Here is a 19,984-nt window from a genome sequence, read left to right as displayed (position 1 = left end):
TACTATAGCTATTCAATGCTTCAAATCTCATGGTGTCATTCTTGTGTCTTCAATGTCCTGCTCGTCTTATATTTTTCAGGTCTTTTGTTTTAAGTGGCTGCACCTCCTGGATGTCACTATGCCCAATCTCATATGTATAAACGGTTCTCCAAGGAAGTGTGTACCTTGGTACTCTTTGGAAACCCTTAAGAGTTTACAAAGTTGTCTTGTTCTTGCTTCTAATCCCCACAATTACTTGGAATTTCTGACTTACATTACTCCTGTGAACATAATGGGATAAGTTGAATTCCCAAACCTCCTGAATGACCTCATGCACCCCAGGAATCCTCCAGTTGAATATATAGCCTATGTCTGCCTAGTGTCAGAATACCATGTTTTATAATAGCCATAATTTGGCAGTACACAGGATCCAGGATATTGCATCCCATGGTGAAAATTCTTAGAGGACCACCCTGTGGTGATGTGATGTTTTAGGACATAATTTCCCTTTAAATTTGCAAAATAATTTAGAGATTTGCTTTACTGTGTTAAGAACAAATGATAAGCAAGGTGTGGGTACCCTTTCTAGAAATTACAACTTCTACAATACCTGGGTCTAACTTTGCGCTGTACCAGGGTGATCTTGAACTCAGAATTCTTACTGCCTTTAAGAAAAATACCTAAATCTCCTTATTTCTCTCATACTGTTTTTCCGAGAATTTGGCACACAGTTCAGTTGCTTTTGTTAATTTACTTTCATGAAGCCCTTGTACAATCCATATTGCATCCTTCTCTTTTCACATAGTTGACAATTTTTTTATTTTCCATGTCATATTTTTAAAGAATTTTCCATACCCTATTTGGCTATACAGAGAGTCCAAGGCTTTACGATTTGCTGAGAAATTTGACACCCCTTGCCTCTGAATTCGTGCTAACTCTGATTATCAGGAAATCCTTAACATTAGAAAAAAGGACATTTCTCAAAGGAGGATGCCTGCTGGTTCTATCCCAAAGGCAGGAACCATGTCATCCTGTCTCTAACAATGCCTGTTTGTCAATCTCCCATAGCCCTACTTATAAGTAGTCAGTTCTCAGCTAGAAGGTATACTTCCTCAATACACTCTGAGACCGTCCACGACAAAAGGGCCTCTTTAACTGTTCCTCTAATTTTCCAGGCTTGGACAGACAAGCTTTCCCACAGAAACCTGTAGTCTAAACTGTAGATCCATACACTGCGGCTACACTGGAGTTTCCTTTCAACATTTTTTTAGATAAATATTCTTTTCTTGTTTTCAAGAAGGATCCATTATAATACTCCAGCCTCAAGGAGGATAATATCAATTCTGTACTTTGTAGATGTGCTTAATCTATATTGCGATTTTAGAGTAGATTTGAGCAATCTTCTCCAAAACTCATGCTAAGGTAAGTGATGCTGGGCCTTTATTTTGAACCCAGAAATCATTGGGGACAATACAGCCCTGCATAAATATGTGGTATCCTAAGATAATTAGCATGCATACCTCACTTACCTGTACCTTCACCTCTGAAGAGGTATCTCCATTTAAGTGGGAATAATGCAGTTCTATTAGAGCAGCACAAGTGCTGGTAGACAAAGACCTAGTGCAGAATTTGGAGTAATAGCACATAAGAGCATTTGTTGTCCTATGGGAGAATGTATGTGGTCTTTAACAAGGACCACCTGACAATAGAGGATCTTATAACCTCTTTTAGAAGCTGAGGAAACTGATTGCAAGAAGGCCATAGCCAAATGGCAGGGGTAAAAAAATAAACAAAAAAGAACCACTCTTTCATATAAAATGAATATCAAAATGTACATCAACAACAACACAAACAGCAAAAGAATCACATCAAGACAGCCATCTATAAAAAGTTCATTCCTTACATCACTTAGAACTCATTAACTCTCTTGAGTGGTTATGACTCATGATATATTACAAGAAAAAATTAGCAAAATGATGTCCATTTCTGGATTTCTTTTATATTGTCTTGTGAATATTTTTCTTTCCCTAGTATCTGAAGAGTAAGGTGACTGTATTTTTAATACATGAGTCCACAGTGCCAATAATGAATGTTGGTTATAGTGTATATGTTTTCGGGGTAACAATAAATGTGGCAGTATGACTATAGTTTGATATGGATTGCATCATAAAGTGTGTATCCATGGAGTAAGCCATGTCATCCACACAATAGACACAACCCTCTGAGTAGCCCTAGCGGGCTGAGAATTCACTATATAACCCTGTGAGCCCATAATTTACAAGGAATGATTTTTGCCTGTGTGTTCTAAAGTTACAGGAGTGTGACAGCACACTTCAATAACCAAGATTATCTTGAGGGTGAAGAATCAGAAATAAAATATCTATTCATAATAATAAGTTTTTAAAGTATGTGTGTTTATTTCATTTTTACTGTCTGTTTTGTTTATTTATAATTAAAATGTTAACCCCTTTCCTGATTTCCCCCTCTCAGATATCGTTTATCCCATCCTCACTCCCCCTGCTTATATGAGGGTGTTCCTCCACCTACCATACTCCCACCTCCCCACAATCAATTCTCCTATGTTGAGGCATCTATCAAACCTTCATAGGACCAAGGACCTCTCCTCCCATTGATGCTTGAGAAGTCAATTCTCTGCTACATATGCAGCCATGTGTACACCTTGATTGATGGCTTAGTCCCAGAGAGCTCTGGTTTGTTGATGTTCTTGTTCTTCCTATGGGGTTGCAAACCACTTCAGCTCCTTCAGTCCTTTCTCTATCACCTCCATCGGGAACCTCATGTTTAGATGAATGGTTGGCTGAGAGTATCTGCCTCTGTATTTGTAAGGCACTGGCAGGGCCTCTCAGGAGACAGTCATATCAGGCTCCTTTCAGCAAGCATTTCTTGGCTTCCTCTATAATGCTGGGGTGATTGTATGTGGGATGAATCCACATGTGGGACCATATCTGGAAGAACCATTCCTTCATTCTCTTCTCTAATTTTTCTCCATATTTCCTCCTGTGAGAATCTTGACCTTTTCTCAAAAGAACCAAAGAATCCACACTTTGATCTTCCTTCTTCTTGAGCTTCATGTGGTCTGTCAATTGTATCAGGGGTATTCTGAACTTTTGGGCTAATATCCACTTATTTACTGAAACAAATGAAAGAGAAAGTGGGGAAGAACCTGAAGCACATGGTTACAGGAGAAATTTTCCTGAACAGATCACCAATCGTTTATACTCAAAGACAAAGAATTGAGAAATAGGACCTCATGCAAGTCAGGAAACTGGGGGTAGGGGGTTAAGCAGAGGGTGGGGGATGGGATAGGGGGTTTTCAGAGGGATAGCTTACTCAGAAAGGGGATACTTTTGAACATGGAAATAAAGCAAATATTAAAAAAGGAAAAAGAAAAACGAAAAAAGAAAAAAGTGAGGGCAAGGCCCATGATGTTTAGCCAGCAGTCTTTTCTATCATAGTGCTGGCTTGTGCTAGAATCTCAGCAGACATTGAATAGATGAAAATTTCACCAAGGTACTAATGGACTCAGAAACTCTCCACTCAGCTGCTCTCCATCTGCAACGTGACTTTAATGCAATATAATTGAACAGTGAAATTCTTCCTAAGTAGCTACATAGGTTAGGTAAATTTAATTGCTGTTAAGGTGAGGGTGGCTGTTGGAACAATGCGATCATACTGCCCCATTCCAGTCTTACTTTATGTTTTCATCAGCACTATTGATCGACAGACTGCTCTGAGTTTCTATTCAATGTTACACATGCATGACTTTAAGTTTTTCTTGTTTTGTCCTAACATTTCAGGTAAATAGAAAGGCCCAGATTTTAAAAATGTGTCATTATTTTATAGTGTGGAACTGTCTTTTATACAGAGAACCTGGATGAATTCTAATAACTCTGACTGATTTTAGCATCAAAAACATCGACATGAGACCTGCACTCCCTATTTGTTGTGCACAAAGTATGTGGTATTTTGAACAGGCCTATTCAAAAAGGTCAAAGCCGCATTTTTCCTTATATGAGTGAGTCACACCCCTCTCTCAAGAACAATTGGATCTTAAATAATGTAAGGCACTGCTAGGAGCTTTGAAATGAAAAGGATTAAATTCTAGCTTCCATGTGACTGCATCTGCAGGAGGGGTTTGAGAAGTAGGGAGGCTAAAATAAAGGAAAGGGGAAAAATTCATGCCAAGGAAGAAAATGGCCTATAGACCAATCAGTGCACACCGCTGAATAATGTAAACAACAAAGAGGTTGCCAAAAATGCAGTGTCAATTTTGGTTCATTTTCTGTGATAGTTGATTGGCTCTATTAGAGAAATGCCAGAATCCTTCTTTTATCTTTTTTTTTAAATTGGATATTTTATGTATTTAAATTTCAAATGTTATCCCATTTCGTAATTTTCCCCCAGAAACTCTGTACCCCACAACTGTTCCTCTTTCTATAAGGGTGTGCCCACACACCCACACCTGCATCCTTGCCCTGGCATTCTCCTATACTGGGGCATTGAGCTTTCATGGGACAGAGGGCCTCTTCTCCCATTGATGACCAAAGCCTTCCTCTGCTACATATAATGCCAGAGCCACCCTTAATGTGGTAAAATCTTGTGGGGGACATTTCCATTAGTGATGTTACTCACTTAATGAAACACTTTCATTTCATAATTAAATTGTGTCTTTTTACATAAATTTACAGAGCACAATCTGAAGCCCATTGAACTTTTCTTAAAATATTCCCTTCTTTTATGGCAAATTGATATCTTTTTTTTTTTTTTATTTGTTTTTTTCGGGACAGGTTTCTCTGTATAGCCCTGGCTGTCCTGGAACTCACTCTGTAGACCAGGATGACCTCGAACTAAGAAATCTGCCTGTGTCTGCCTCTGCCTCCCAGAGTGCTGTGATTACAGGCATGCGGCCCCACCACCCAGTGTAAATTGATATTCTTAACATATTTCTAGTATGTTTTAAAGCTACTCCAATGTCCAGTGCTTCTATGCTGTTATAGGCAACACTGTCGCTGTGCTTCACACTCTGCTAAAATTCCCTCTTCTCTCTCTCTCTCTCTCTCTCTCTCTCTCTCTCTCTCTCTCTCTCTCTCTCTCTCTCTCTCTCTCTCTCTTTTGTTTTTTGAGACAGGGTTTCTCTGTGTAGCCCCGGCTGTCCTGGAACTTACTCTGTAGACCAGGTTGGCCTCGAACTCAGAAATCCACCTTCCTCTGCCTCCCAAGTGCTGGGATTACAGGTGTGCGCCACCACTGCCCAGCATTTTATTTCTCTATTTAAATAAGAGCTTTTTATTGCATCAGAAATCTATGATATCGCAAATCACAACAGAGGCATTTTAACCTCTTTAATATCTTTAATATCTTTAATTCTGTTGCTCTAAAAAAAACAAAACAAAACAAAAAACACACAATGATCAAGAGAAACATTTGAGAAAAGTGTTTATTTTTTATGTACCTTGGTCACAGAATACTGAATGTAGCCAAGGCATGAAATTGGATGCAAGCACCTCACGAAATCATGTGGGATCATGTGGTTTACTGGCTTCATGTCCATGTTGTCTGCAGTCCTCTTTCTTATAATTGTAAGAATAACTCACGTAGAGTGGTTACCTTACTCTGGCATTATCATCACCTTATATTAATCACTTATTAAGTACATGGCTTACACACAAAACAACAGTTCAGCATGATGATAGCCATTCCTCAATTGAGATTCCTCATTCTCAATTTCTTCAGGATTGTGTAGTTATTTAGTAACCCATTTTCCACAAAACTTTGTTCATTGGTATCACAATGAATAGTACTGTCCTATATATAAGTTCTAATTTTTTTATTCCTTAAAATTTTTCTAAGATTAAGTACTACATTTGTTAAGACAAAGAAAAAATATGTTGAGCATCATCTAACAGTTCCCTACTACGAAAATGTCAATGTAGCAATTTGTCTTTGCACTTCTGTACAAAATTTGAATCTGGTCTAACTAAAATAACATAACACTTTGGTACAAAGATACAACCTAGCAGCCCTGCACTAGAAGCCAAGATGGAGAAGACCTCCACAACCACCATGATCTTCCCCCTGGTGCTATGGTAGACAGGGAGGAAGGTGATCCAGACACTGCAGAACACCAGCATGCTGAAAGTTAGGAACTTGGCTTCATTGAATCTGTCTGGAAGTTCCCTAGCCAGGAAAGCTACAATGAAGCTCCCCAGAGCCAAAAAACCCAAATATCCAAGGACAACATGGAAGGCAATGACTGAGCCTTTGTTGCAAATAATGACAATCTTTCCATGTTCAGATTGTATATCTCTGTCAATAAAGGGAGGAGACATTACCAACCAGATGCCACAGAGAACAACTTGGATTAGGGTACAAAGGGGAATGACCAAGTTAGGTGCCCCTGATGTCAGCATCCCTCTCATTCTCCTCCCTGGAGTAGTGAGCTTGAAAGCCATGACTACAGTTATTGTTTTGGCCAACACAGTAGAAACAGCCACTGTGAAAAACACTCCAAATGTTGTCTGCTGCAGGATGCAGGTGGCTTGGTTGGGATGTCCAATGAAAAGCAATGAGCAGAGAAAACAGAACACTAGAGAAATGAGAAGGATGTAGCTGAGAATGCAGTTATTAGCCTTCACAATAGGAGTATCCTTGTACTTCACAAAAGTGAATAGTACTAGAATTGTGATGGCTGAGAAGGACAGAGCAGTGGAGCCAAGTGCAAGCCCAAATGAATCTTCATAAGACAGAAACGACACAGCTCTTTGGAGGCAGTGGGTTTGCTCCAAGTTGGCATACTTATCATCTGGACACCTCACACATTGTTCCATATCTGCTGGTAAAACAATAAAACCTTATAACATGTCACAATTAGTTAATTATTATGTATTTGTATTATTAAGAGGATATGTCAATATTTAATTTGGTTTCATCCATCCCTTCTTGCTGACCACTGACTTAAGATTGCTCTCTATTGACCTAGGTTTTTGGTGAAACAGAACACCATGATAGGGAATGGAAAGGTAAAAATTAAAGAAAAAAGAATGAAAATATGATAAATAATAATAGGTATGATCTCAGAATTTTTAATACTTCAAACCATAAAATCACTATACACAGACAACGGTAGTGTGCAGATACTTTTATTGATGTAAGTTGATGAAACACATTATGTATTTTGTTTACTTTTTTGTGTTGTGCCATTTGTCTGTATCTCCTATAGAAACCAGAACACACAATTCGTCTTGCAAGTACTGTCTGCCTAAAGGAATATTTTCATTCTTGATGCTCTATGCCTCATAGTTTGTCTTTAAAAACTGGGAAACATTTATGTCCTCCTAAATGTTTTCTGCATACTATAAAATCAGTAAGCAGCATATTGTGAGAGAAATGTATTGTTTATAGAAGATACTGCATGTTATTTGTTAGGTTCAAAAGAAGTTGGCGTTATTTAACTGATTACGTTCTGAAACATGGAGATTTTAGAACTTCAGTTTCCATGTAGGCCATATCATAGTTCTAGTTTGGAAAGAGAAGGATTCAAATTCAGCATTTCTTTCTACATGCAAGCATGTACCTGTTTCATTGGAAACCTCATTTTCTGGGCACTGGACACAATCAAAGCAGCAGTCTGCTGTTTCTTTCTGATGAATTTTCCTAAATCCAGCAGTACATGGCACACTACACAAGGAGGAGGGAACCTAAGACCATATATGAATATTATATAATATATGTGTGAGAGAGTGTCTCTGTGACTGTGTGTGTAGGTGAATATGTGTGTGTGTATGTGTGTGTGTGTGTTTGTGTGTGTGTGTGTGTGTGTGTGTGTGTAGTTCATGTAAACATGTTATGTATCACGAAACATAGATTGACATATATGGCTATAAATATTCTTCTGTTTACCAGTATTTCTTAACAATTTCAGGCACATTATTATTTTGCATTTTCATGCAGTAAACTGAATGTCACACATTATTTTCTATTCATGTAATATTATATATGTAACTTTAAGGTTGTATCAATTTAAAACTTTTACTTTCTAAACTGATTAATCCAAAAGGAAGGCTTATGTGGCATCAGTATTTTTCTTATGATTTATAAATAAAACAATCAGAATGCTGAAGTATATGAGGAAAAGGGGTTATTTCAAAAAAGAGTTGGCTGATGAATAAGAACAAAATATGTTATATAAGACTGTCCTAAAATTAATGAAGTTTAAAACGAAATCTTGAATCTCCTATCCCTTCCTCCTTTCCCCTGCCTTTTTGAGACTCCTGCCTCATCACTCTTTTATTCCCCTCTACTGGTCCTCAAACCTCCACAGGGCCTAGGTGAACCCCCCTACTGATGACAGAAAAGGCAATCCCCCACAGTAGGGGGAAAACCGGAAAGAGGTATAATGTGTTAATGTAAGTAAATAAAATAAACAATAAAAATATATAAATAAAAAAGGAAACCTTGAATCTGGAGAAAGATTTCTGTTAATGAAAATAGTTTATACTTGATTGGGCTATAAATATATTCTCACAGAATAAGAAAATTACATGTAAAATTTAAATTTATATATATATATATATATATATATATATATATATATATATATATATATATATATATATGTATTCCTGTACTGCGTAGTAAATTGGCATTTGGGTGCAAACATGGAATCCAGAGGCCTTTGATCCCTAACACCAGATTTACATGAAATCGAGTTATCACATTTTGATGCTTTAACAGAGAATGGTCTTTCGCAACAGTAGCAATTGGTCTTAACCACAGAGATATTACTTGAGTGCCTCATATTTAAAAATTTAGATATCCTGAAAAAAAACTAAAAATTGTAGTATACCAACCAAAGTTCCTCCTGTGGCCCATTCCACATCTTCAGATATATGAAGTTGTTGCATCGGTGGGATGCAAGGAAAATAGCTTCCTATTTTCACTTTTAATCCAAAGCCTTGTGGAAAATTCCAAATGATGAAAATGTCATATTCTGCACACTGATATTCCCTATGGTTCATGTTAACCAATTCCCCAACAGGGTTAACAAATACCCTGGTCTTCAGCAAGGAAGACACCTAAATGAAATCCATCATTAGATGCTTACATATGCATATCAATAAAGGGAGAGTCAAATTGAGAATTTCCCCTAATTTCTTAATGACTTTCACAAAAACAGCTGCATTGAAGTGATCCCGTGTAGTAAAATATAACCCATTTATATCTGAAAATGTATATACTTAATATTAATAATCCTTGGTTAAATGGACTAGAAAAATGATTACCATATAACAAGTAACATGGTGTGAGTGAATGTGTGAGTGCATGCGTGTGTTCATGTTAGTCAAAAATACATTTTTAAAAATGTAGCCATGAATGAACAAATGAAGAGGAATTCTGAATATGTGTGAAAATAAAGAATGGCTGTTGACATTTCATGTTTAGGCCATAAACATATATGAGATAAAAATAAACTTAATAAAGTGAACAGTCTTAATCATTTGTGGTTTTGTAAATCATTGTTAATTTAAATGAGTAACTATTATTTACAGCACATGTACTGATTCTTGAGAAATCATTCTTTAGAAAAATATTCTAGTCTAGTCATCACATAAGTCTTTTATTATAAAATCCTTTGGTATTATTTTGACATTTGAACAAATTTGGTGAAATGTTGAGACATGTTTTCATAAAACTCGCTGATACCATAAAATAAGATTGTTTCCTATTAAATATTTTCCTTGTGCATGATTTTCATCCATGTAAAAGATTAACTAGGGAATTTTGCATTGTAGAAATCTTTCTACTGAGAGAATAATCTCTAACAAATGTACATGTGTTTCTCTGGGTCCATTTCAAAGATCATATTAACATATCTAAGCATAATGAAATATAATAAATTAACCTGCTGACAGTCAGTAAATATTCCTTTGTTTTCTGCTGGTATCTGAGTCTCTACTTGTTGAAGAATTAGTTCATGGTAGGTGTGGGCCACAGCGTAAACAGCATTATATAAATTGTAACCTTCTTCACTCAGGGCCATGTCATATTTGTGCAGTGCTGTCCATTCCAATGTGTTGTTGAATTTAAAATGTTCCATTTTATTTCTGTTCTTAGAGATAGAACAATTGAAATAATTCCAACACAGTATAGACTCAGAAATGTTTATGGGGTATTTGTTAGTATCCACAGTTTGCATAAAATTCCTAAATTTAGTCATCTCACATACTTGGTGTGCAAAAGTGACAGTCCCATGGAAAAAATCAAGGCTGAATTCCTTTTTATTTGTGATAACATCCCATTGTGAAGTTGTGATCCAGATTCTCTGAGCACCTAAATATTCCCATCTTCTAAAGCTGACTTCTAAAGTGGAGTTCATTTCACCATAAATGATAACAACCTTTGCTGAAGATGTCATAATTTGCTTATCATATATCAAAGCCTTTGTCAAGTATGTCTGCAAGGTTTCTGGAATCACATTTACAAAAGCTAAACAGATTTCATGACTTTGCATTTCTTCTTTTAAATCTGAGAAAAACTGAATTCCCTGGTCATCATCTGAGATGACCACTCCTATCCAAGTCCATCTAAAATGAAGCATCAAGGTGACCATGCCATGGGACAAATGTGTGTCCTTGGTGGCTACCTGGTGGACATAGGGAAACTGGTCATGGTCACTTAGGTTAGGATTAAATGGTCCAAAGAAAACCTAAAGGATGTAGAAGAGTAGATGAAATATCTGCATGTGGAATATGATTATTAGAATCATTGGAATTATATACAAATAATGTTGCACACCTTTCCAAACTCCTCTCTAGTATAGCATAATTTTATTCTAAATAACATGTATTATTCCATTTATATTCTAGTCTATTCCTAACAAGTCTGAATTTTCTAGAACACAGTTTTGACTGTTTGTCCTGTACATTTATGACCCAATTATTTAATTCCTTTATATCTATCTATCTATCTATCTATCTATCTATCTATCTATCTATGTATGTATCTATTTATCTATCTATCTATCTATATTGTGATATGTTTATACAGGGATATATATTGTGTCTGTGTGTGTCTATATGTGTCTATTTGTAGCAGAACACTAATAAATTCATGTTTTAAATTTTATTGTTGACACATTTAAATGGAATTTAATGTTGTTGATTCATTAAGTGTCATACATTCTTACCTTTGGTGTCCCAGAATGAACTGCAAGTTTTAAGGACGTTTTCCAAGATGGTCCTCTAATGTCTACATCACAAATTTCATATTTTAAACAGATATAATTAATAAAATTCATGATATTGTTTTGTTGTGAATATAATATATCCAGAACTCCCAATGTGTCTTGGCACAGACCAACAATGATGGAGAACATCAAAGACATATTGGGTAAAAGATAAGGATTCTTGTTGATCTCATCAGTAGCAAAAAACATTACCAGAAAAAACTCATAACTTCTTGCTGGTATTCTAAAACAAGGCATAATAATCATTAAGGGAGATATTTGAAACTTAAAATTTCAATTGCAATAAAGTTTTTACTATGAGACTTACTACATTTCTAAATAAATGTCTTGAAATAATCCTAATGAATGAGGGATCTTCAGAGATAAATATAATTTAAGAATTCATAGATGTAGGGCACTAGATATGATATGAAAATTTTTGTATATATGTAACTTGATAAGTAGTTTGTTCTATCGCTCAATGCCATCCTCTAACTAGATTACAGTCCAATTGAATAAGAAACTATAAAATAATCTTGGATATACAATTCAATGTATCCACATTTTAAAAAGTTTTTCTTAAACCATATATAAAATATACAATATATTCTCCTTATATTTTTATTTTTAAGATCATTCTATGCATCAAACATCTTGATAACATTACGTATTTTGAGAAGCAAATACTACTTCTAAAACAATGTTCAACTTTTTAATTTGTATCTTTTCATACCATGAACATATCATTAATTTATACTTAATAATATCCATAGATAAGGATACTTTATCTAATGTTGAGGATTAAATTATTTCAAATCTACATGATATTATTTGGGAATTAAGCATAGGAAAAGAGTAAAATGTGTTAAAAACTGAACTAGTAAGAAATATATTGTTACCTTCTCAAAAATTGACCACATATTTGGACAAACTTCAATAAATACAAGGACATTGACGTAATCCCATGTATTCTACGGGACGATCTCAGACTAAGGCTGATATTAAATAACAAGTAAAAGAACAGAAAGCTCTCATACATGTGGAAGTTAAACAAACAGTATTTTCAATAATAACTTGATAAGAGGAAAAAATAAAGAAATTAAAGATTTTTTTTTAGAATTTGTTGAAAATAAAGACACAGCCTATGCAAATTATGGAACACAATGAAAACAATGATAAGAGAAAATCTCATAGCTCTGAGTTCCTTCATAAAGAAAATGGAGAGACCACACACTATCAGCCTAACAGATCATCTGAAAGCTCTAGATCAAAAAGAAGCAAATACAACCAAGAGGAGAAGATGGCAGGAAATAATGAAGCTCAGGGATGAAATCAACCAAGTAGAAAGAAAAAGAACTATACAAAGAATCAACAAAACTAGGATCTGGTTCCCTGAGAAAATTAACAAGATAGATAAACACTTAGCCGACAAACCACACGGCACCGAGACACTATCTAAATTAATAAAATCTAGAATGAAAAGGGAGCCATAACAACAGTAAATAAAGGAATTAATAAAAATCAGATCCTACTACAAATGTCTATATTCAACAAAAGTGGAAAAATTGGGTTAGGTTAATTAATTTTCTACACAGATATCATGTACCAATGTTAAGTCAGGATCAGGTAAAACATCTAAAGACTCCCATAATCCTCAATGAAATAGAAGCACTCATTACAAGCCTCCCAATCACAAAACACCAAGGGCCAGATTGTTTTAGTGCAGAAATCTATCAGACATTCAAAGAAGATCTAATACCAATAATTTTCACACTATTCCATAAAATAAAACAGAAGGACCATTACCCAATATTTTCTATGAAGCCACAGTTACACTGTTAAACAAAATGTTATAACATTTAATGAAATCTACTGACGAATTTACCTTATGAATATGTATGCAAAATTATGCAATAGAATTCACACATACTGAATCAAATAAGACATCAAAACGATTATCCAACAAGAACAAGTAGGTTTATTAACAGGGATGCAGGGATGGTTCAATATGGGAATCCATCAATGTGATGATTCACAATATAAACAAACTCAAAAAAGACAACCGATGTGAGTGATATATTAGATGTTGAGAAAGCATGACAAAATTCTATATGCCTTTATAGTAAAAGTATTGGGAAGATGAGAAATTCAAGGCCCATATCCAATCATAGTAAAAGCAATATACAGCAATGAATAGCCAACATCAAAATAAATGGAATCTCGAAGCAACATGACCAAAGTCAGGGACTCAACAAGGCTGCCCATTCTCTCCTTATCTACTCAGCATAGTACTTGAATTTCTAGCTAGAGCAATTAGACAACCAAAATAGGTGAAAGTGACACAAATTAGGAAAGAAGAAGTCAAATAATCACTATTTGTAGATGATATGACAATATACTTGAGTGACCCAAAAAAATTCCACCAGAGAATTCTTAAAGCTAATAAACAACTTCAGCCAAGTGTATTGATATAAAATTAACTCAAACAAATCATTAGCCTTCTACTCCACATAGGATAAAAAGGCTGAGAATGAAATTAGGTAAGCAACACCCATCACAATGGACAAAAGTAATATAAAATATGTTGGTGTGACTCTAACCAAGCATGCAAAGATCCGTATCACAAGAATTTCGAGTCTATGAAAAAAATAAATCAAAGAGCACCTCAAAAGATGGAAAGGTCTCCCATGCTCATGGATTTGCAGGATTAATATAGTAAAAATGGCCATCATGCTGAAAGCTATCTACAGATATGGTGTAATTCGCATCAAAATTCTGACTCAATTCATCATAGAGTTAAAAAGAGAAATTTGCAAAGTCATCTGGAATAACAAAAACAAACAAGGATAGTGAAAATTATTCGTAAAATAATAGTTCATCTGGGGAAATCAACATCGCTGTACTCACACTGTGTTACAAATAAAATCAGTATGGTATTGTTAGTTAAGGAGATTGGTAGATAGATTAATGGAATAGAATTGAAGTCCCAGAAATGAACGCATACACCTATGGTCACTTGCTCTTTGGTAAATGAGCTAAATAATCCAGAGGAGAAAAGACAGCATTTTCAAGAATGGCGCTTGTTCAACTGGCTGTCTGTATGTAGAAGATTGCAAATTGATTCACTGTTATCTATCTGCACTAAGTCCAAGTTCAAGTGGATCAAGAACCCACATGTAAAACCAGATACACTGAATCTAATGGAAGAGGAATTAGGATAGATCCTTGAAGACATAGGCACAGGGGAAAATTGTCTGAACAGAAAGCAATGGCTTATGCTCTAAGATCCCCAAGAGACAAATGGGACCTCATAAAACTTCAAAGCTTTTTAAGGTAAATGGCACTGATAATAGAATGAAACAGCAGCCAACAGATTTGGCAAAGATTTTTACCAATCCTACATTTGATAGAGGCCCAATATCCAATATATACAAGTAACTCATGAAGATAAACTCCAGAGAACCAAATAATCCCATTTAAAGGGGGTAGAGAGCTAACTTAAGATTTCTCAATGAAGGAGTATTGAATGGCCAAGAAGCATCTAAAATTTTTTTCAATGTCCTTACTCGTCAGTGAAATGCAAATCTTTTGCATCCATCAGATTCTACCTCACACCCGTCAGAATGTCTACGATCACAAACTCAGGCAACAGCAGATGCTGGGGAGGATGTGGAGAAAGAGGAACAGTTCTTCAATTCTAGTGGGATTGCAAGCTGGTAAAAGCACTCTGGAAATCAGTTTGGTGTTTTCTCTGAAAATTGGACATAGCATTACCTGAAGACACAGCTATACCACTCCTGGGCATATACCGAGAGGAATACACAGCATGTAATAAAGACACATGCTCAGCCATGTTCATCGCAGCCTTATTTATAATAGCCAGAAGCTGGAAATAACCCAGTTGTCCCTTAACAGAGGAATGGATACAGAAAATAATTTATATTTACACATTGCAGTACAACACTTGTATAAAACACCATGGCTTCATGAAATCCGCAGGCAGATGGATGGAACTAGAAAATATCATCCTGTGTGAGGTAAAACAGTCACAAAAGTACTCACATGTTATTCACCTACTAATAAGTGGATATTAGCCGAGAAGCTTGCAATACACAAGATACAATTCACAGACAAAATGGATATCCTGGAGAAGGAAGACCAAAGTGTGGATGCTTCTGTCTTTTCTGGAAGGGGGAACAAAATATTCATGAGAGAAAAAGTGTGGAGCAGAGAATTAAGGAAAGGCCATCCAGAGACTGCTCAACCTGGGGATCCAACCCATATATAATCATCAAAAACAGGCATGATTGTGGATGCCTAGAAGTGCCTGCAAACAGGAGCCACATAAAACTGTCTCCTGAGTGGCTCTACCAGAGCCTGACAAACACAGAGATGAATACTCATAGACAATCATTGGATTCAGCATGTGTTCCACAATGGAGGAGTAAGAAAAAGGACTGAAGAGCTGAAGGGGTTTGCAACTCTACATAAAGAAAAACAATATCAACCAACAAGAACCCCCAGAACTGCCAGGGATTAAACAACCAAAGAGTACACACTGTGTGAGCCATGGCTCCAATTGCATATGGAGCAGAGAATGGTCTTGTAAGGCTTCAATGGGAGGAGAGACCCTTGATCCTGGGAAGTATTGAAACCAAAGTTTAATGCCAGAGTGGTGAGGTGGATGTGGTTGGTTGTGGGCAAGAACACCCTCATAAAAAAGGAGAGAAGGGATGAGATAGGGAGTTTCTAGGGGGGGGGGAGCAAAGGAATAACATTTGAAATGCAAATGAAGAAAATATCCAATGAAAGAAAAGATGCATATATTTAAAGCACTTGTGCGATAACACCTGGCATTGCGTGTTTTGAAAATGCATTTCATACCTGTGTATATTGTCTATTATTGCACGTGAATATGATTATAAGTGTTACAAGGAAAGAAATTATTTTAATGATAAGAATATGTTACAAATTTTAAAATAGAATAAACATTTTGAAGTCAAACATTAAGAGAATGCTAAGTTCTTGCACAGTGAGAAAAACTAATAATATTTCCATGATAATTGTAGGATATTATTTTAATATTTTCAAAAGTTAATATTCATCAAACAGAATTATCCATTTCAAAGTATGCAAAATAATATAATATAGAACATACCCAGATGATATTTATCCTTGGGGCTCATTTTATGCACGAATTTAATGTTAACATTTAGTGTCTTGTTACTATGTTAGTTTCTTAAAATCTCAGATTTCTCTTAACACCTCAGTGTTCCTCATTCTTTGAGATCTTTTAAGTGATGTCTGAGCACTGTGATCTCTCCATAAGAAATGTGTTCATCTGTTATTATAAGCTACTGCCTCTCTTCAGGAGTAAAAACACCAAACATGCTCTTTAGATGAAATTTGACTTTTTAATTGAGTGCTCGCAGCTAAGGTTTTTTTCTAAAACTGAAAAGTGTATTCACACAATTCCTTTATTTGTAATTTTAAACCATATCATGGCTTATAAAAGTGTCACCTTTGAAAATTTCCACTACTTTTCCAATGAGGTATAGAAAAACACAGAAAACATCAGAAACGAATTTCCTACTAACCTAACACAGAAGAATAATAAGGTGAAGCAACTATCACTATCAAAGCATTGTGGTCACCAATTAGAAAACATATTCTTTAAAATCCAAAGACGTGAAATTGAATAAGAGATGTGTTGAGCAGCAGAGACAGAAAAGCACAGGAAATATAGGTTCATAAAGGAAAGAAGTCCCAAGCACATTGATTACCTAAAAGGTTAGTTATTTCAACACAACTCACCTCATTATCTGCAGGCACACATGGTAACATCTCATGCTTAGGGTCTCAGATATTGAGGACAGCTTCTTCTCAAAAAGAAGTACATTTATTCTCCTAGATTTTCTCTAATGTTATATTTATTCAATAGTTAATAGAAATATTGAACTTCTATCTGATCCTGACAATAAGCAAAATCTATGTCTGGATATTTGTGTAATTGGACCAAATGATTATTGGTAACAGAATAAGAAGCCTGGCAGTCAGTTCCCATATTCAGCATCAAATACAGAATTTCAGGAGGGGTTCATTTAAGGACTAGTTTATAAAGCAAAGTATTTGTATATTCACAAGTATATATACAAGGTTATGCTTATAATCAGGTATAGTAGACCAACACATACACAAACATTTCAATGAATGAATGTATGCCCAACTTTTGGAAACCCAAGTTAGATAATTATTTTATGAAGTCATTTACATGTATGCTCATGCAGGAATCATTGGCAGGCAATTGAATATAGACAGTGATGTTGTTTCCTCATATTGAATTCTTAAACAGCATCCTTTTTTCTCAAGAAAGGGTGTATATGCATAGTCCTGAATGTCCTGGAACTCACTCTGTAGACCAGGCTGGTCTTGAACTCAGAAATCTGCCTGCCTCTGCCTTCCAAGTGGTGGGATTAAAGGCATGCACCACCACCGCCTGGCTTTGAATTCTTGATAAAGTTTAGAATTGTGAATTCAAGGCCAATGAAGAGACATCTTTCAGTACATAATATCGACAAAAACTCGACAAAAAGAATCAAGACTCATTTTCCAGCATTATGAGGAGCCCAATGTATAACAGCTAAACTAAACTGTGACATATTTGAAACTGTTAAAATAGTGATTGTCATAATAAATAATTTTCAGTTGTTTTTAAAATTACAGGAAGAGGAACAGGAACAGAAACCCACAGTTTGTGAACACAGATACATATTTCTAATTTATGACATTGACATAGGAAATAAAGTCAATGACTTACCTAAAATCAATTATTTTATTATACAAATTGTCTTCAATAGGTTCTTCCGTTGTCCAAAGGAAAAAACCACAGTCACTTCTCATGACTCCATCATTATCTTCACTATTCTTTATTCTCCAAAAGCAAAGGGGTTCTGTTAAACAGCACAAGATGATTGAAAACTTCAGAAGCAAAAATGAAATAGTGAAAGCACAGAGCTTCTTCATGTCTGCTAGTCTCTCTGATGGAGCAGTTGTGAAACCCGTTTCTTATGCAGACAAACATCACACAGACATTTACAACAAAGTGTCTGTATTAAGGCTACTGCTGTCTGGAGATCCACTTAATTATATTCACTTTTCCTTTCCATTCATCCTACGTCATGCTCCCTGGATACATTAAGAAAAGTATGGCCTCAATCTCTACATCTGAGGTGTGAAAACTTTTGATCAAAACAATTATGAAAACATGTTTTGGAGATTATTTTCTCCATCCACAGGTGCCATGATTTCATTCATATTTCTAAAAACATGTTTTGGAAATCATTGTCTCCATCCTCAGGTGCCATGATTTCACTCATATGCATGGCATAATTCCCAAGGACAATCTTCTCCTGGGCAACCTGGTCTAGAATATGTGTCAACAGCCATATGCACGTACACAATGGATTTCAACAGAAATTCCATAGACAAGAGTTATGAAGGTCATAAAAGTTTCTTATCATTCATACTTTGAGAAGAATCATGGGACATTATGTCTTCCACTTTCTAGTGTGGGGAATCACAGTCTCACATGAAACACTGAGCCAGAAGTTGAACATTCTCTCTGTCGTTTATATCCTATTGTATGCTCATCATGTTTATAAATTATCTTCAAACCTACTGTGATCCCTGTCACCTGGAAAATATGTCATTATCCAAAACCCAAAATGCCTGGATTATAAAGATTCAACATCCATCCTCTCCAATATCAGTACTTGGGCAGACATTCACTGAGTTAATATGCTGATCTCTTGCCTGATAATCAGTCCCTGGCAGTTAGTGCCATTTGATGAAACATTTCTCTGTTGATGCTTGTTCACACCTCATTAAGAAGCTTGAGAACAATTTCATATATTTTCTCAAAGAAATGCAAGAATCCACATGCCATTTCTGAGAGAGAATTGTATTGTTAACGTTAGTATATACCTTATATTTTTCATCCATGTCTAGTTGATGTTTAGAAATAGTCCTGTTTGGATAACAGTGCAACAACACAGATGTATGTCTTTTATGACAGTTCATTTAACTTGGTTACAAAGAGGGTCACAAATGGAGCCTTGAATTTGATTAATATTTGTTTCAACTACATTATTTTTGACCCGTAATATACACACTGGATAAAATGGTATCTTTTACTCAATTTGTGGAATGGTTGCAATGTCGTTGGCTTATAAAAAAAATCTTGCTATGGAGTTTATTGTACCATCTTAGCTACTATGAATAAAAATGTTTCCTAATTCAGTTGCATTATAACTTTGTCAATTTGAATATTTTTAGTACTTTTGCAGACCTGTAGTTTGGTAAAATTGTGTGCCTTGATACTGTTTTATTCCATACTTGTTGTATATTGGATACTAATACCATGACAAATGAATTGGGAATGTGCATGGATGCTGACTCTTCACTCTACTGTGTCTACTATAGAAATCCCATGGGCTGTGGCAGTCTTTTGGAAGTCATTTGGTACACATGAGTATTGGACTTGGATCCATGCCATACTCATTATAGTCAGACTACAGGTCAAACATAAAGGTCTTTCAATAAATTTGAATTTGATTTTGCCAAGATTGATAGGTGAGACCCCCATGTGGTTTTCTACAGAGAAATTCTCCATGTCTTTGGAACACAAATAGTATTTCTTGAAATTGCTTTTCTTTCTGCTTTAAGCTCATGTTATTGACTTGACATAGTGGAAAGAAGGCA

General features: G+C 35.5%; 1 protein-coding gene across 4 annotated transcripts; it reads right to left on the bottom strand.

The window, feature by feature from the left end:
* Window positions 1–5,924: 5,924 nt before the first annotated feature.
* LOC127669526 (vomeronasal type-2 receptor 116-like) lies at window positions 5,925–18,247 on the bottom strand. Of its 4 annotated transcripts, none has more exons than XM_052163554.1 (6): window positions 18,042–18,247; window positions 11,186–11,468; window positions 9,902–10,705; window positions 8,850–9,074; window positions 7,574–7,697; window positions 5,925–6,832 (listed from the first exon to the last, which is right to left on the bottom strand). In XM_052163554.1, exons 1-6 carry the CDS (start codon window positions 18,245–18,247, stop codon window positions 5,925–5,927), a joined length of 2,550 nt encoding a protein of 849 aa, XP_052019514.1. The 4 variants fall into 4 exon arrangements, with proteins under 4 accessions (XP_052019514.1, XP_052019516.1, XP_052019517.1 ...); XM_052163556.1 differs by having other exon boundaries at window positions 5,925–6,829; XM_052163557.1 differs by lacking the exons at window positions 7,574–7,697; window positions 8,850–9,074 and having other exon boundaries at window positions 6,812–6,832.
* Window positions 18,248–19,984: the final 1,737 nt, after the last annotated feature.

Source organism: Apodemus sylvaticus, chromosome 19, assembly GCF_947179515.1.
Source record: "Apodemus sylvaticus chromosome 19, mApoSyl1.1, whole genome shotgun sequence".
NCBI lineage: Eukaryota > Metazoa > Chordata > Mammalia > Rodentia > Muridae > Apodemus > Apodemus sylvaticus.
This window is presented reverse-complemented; position numbering and strand designations above follow the sequence as displayed.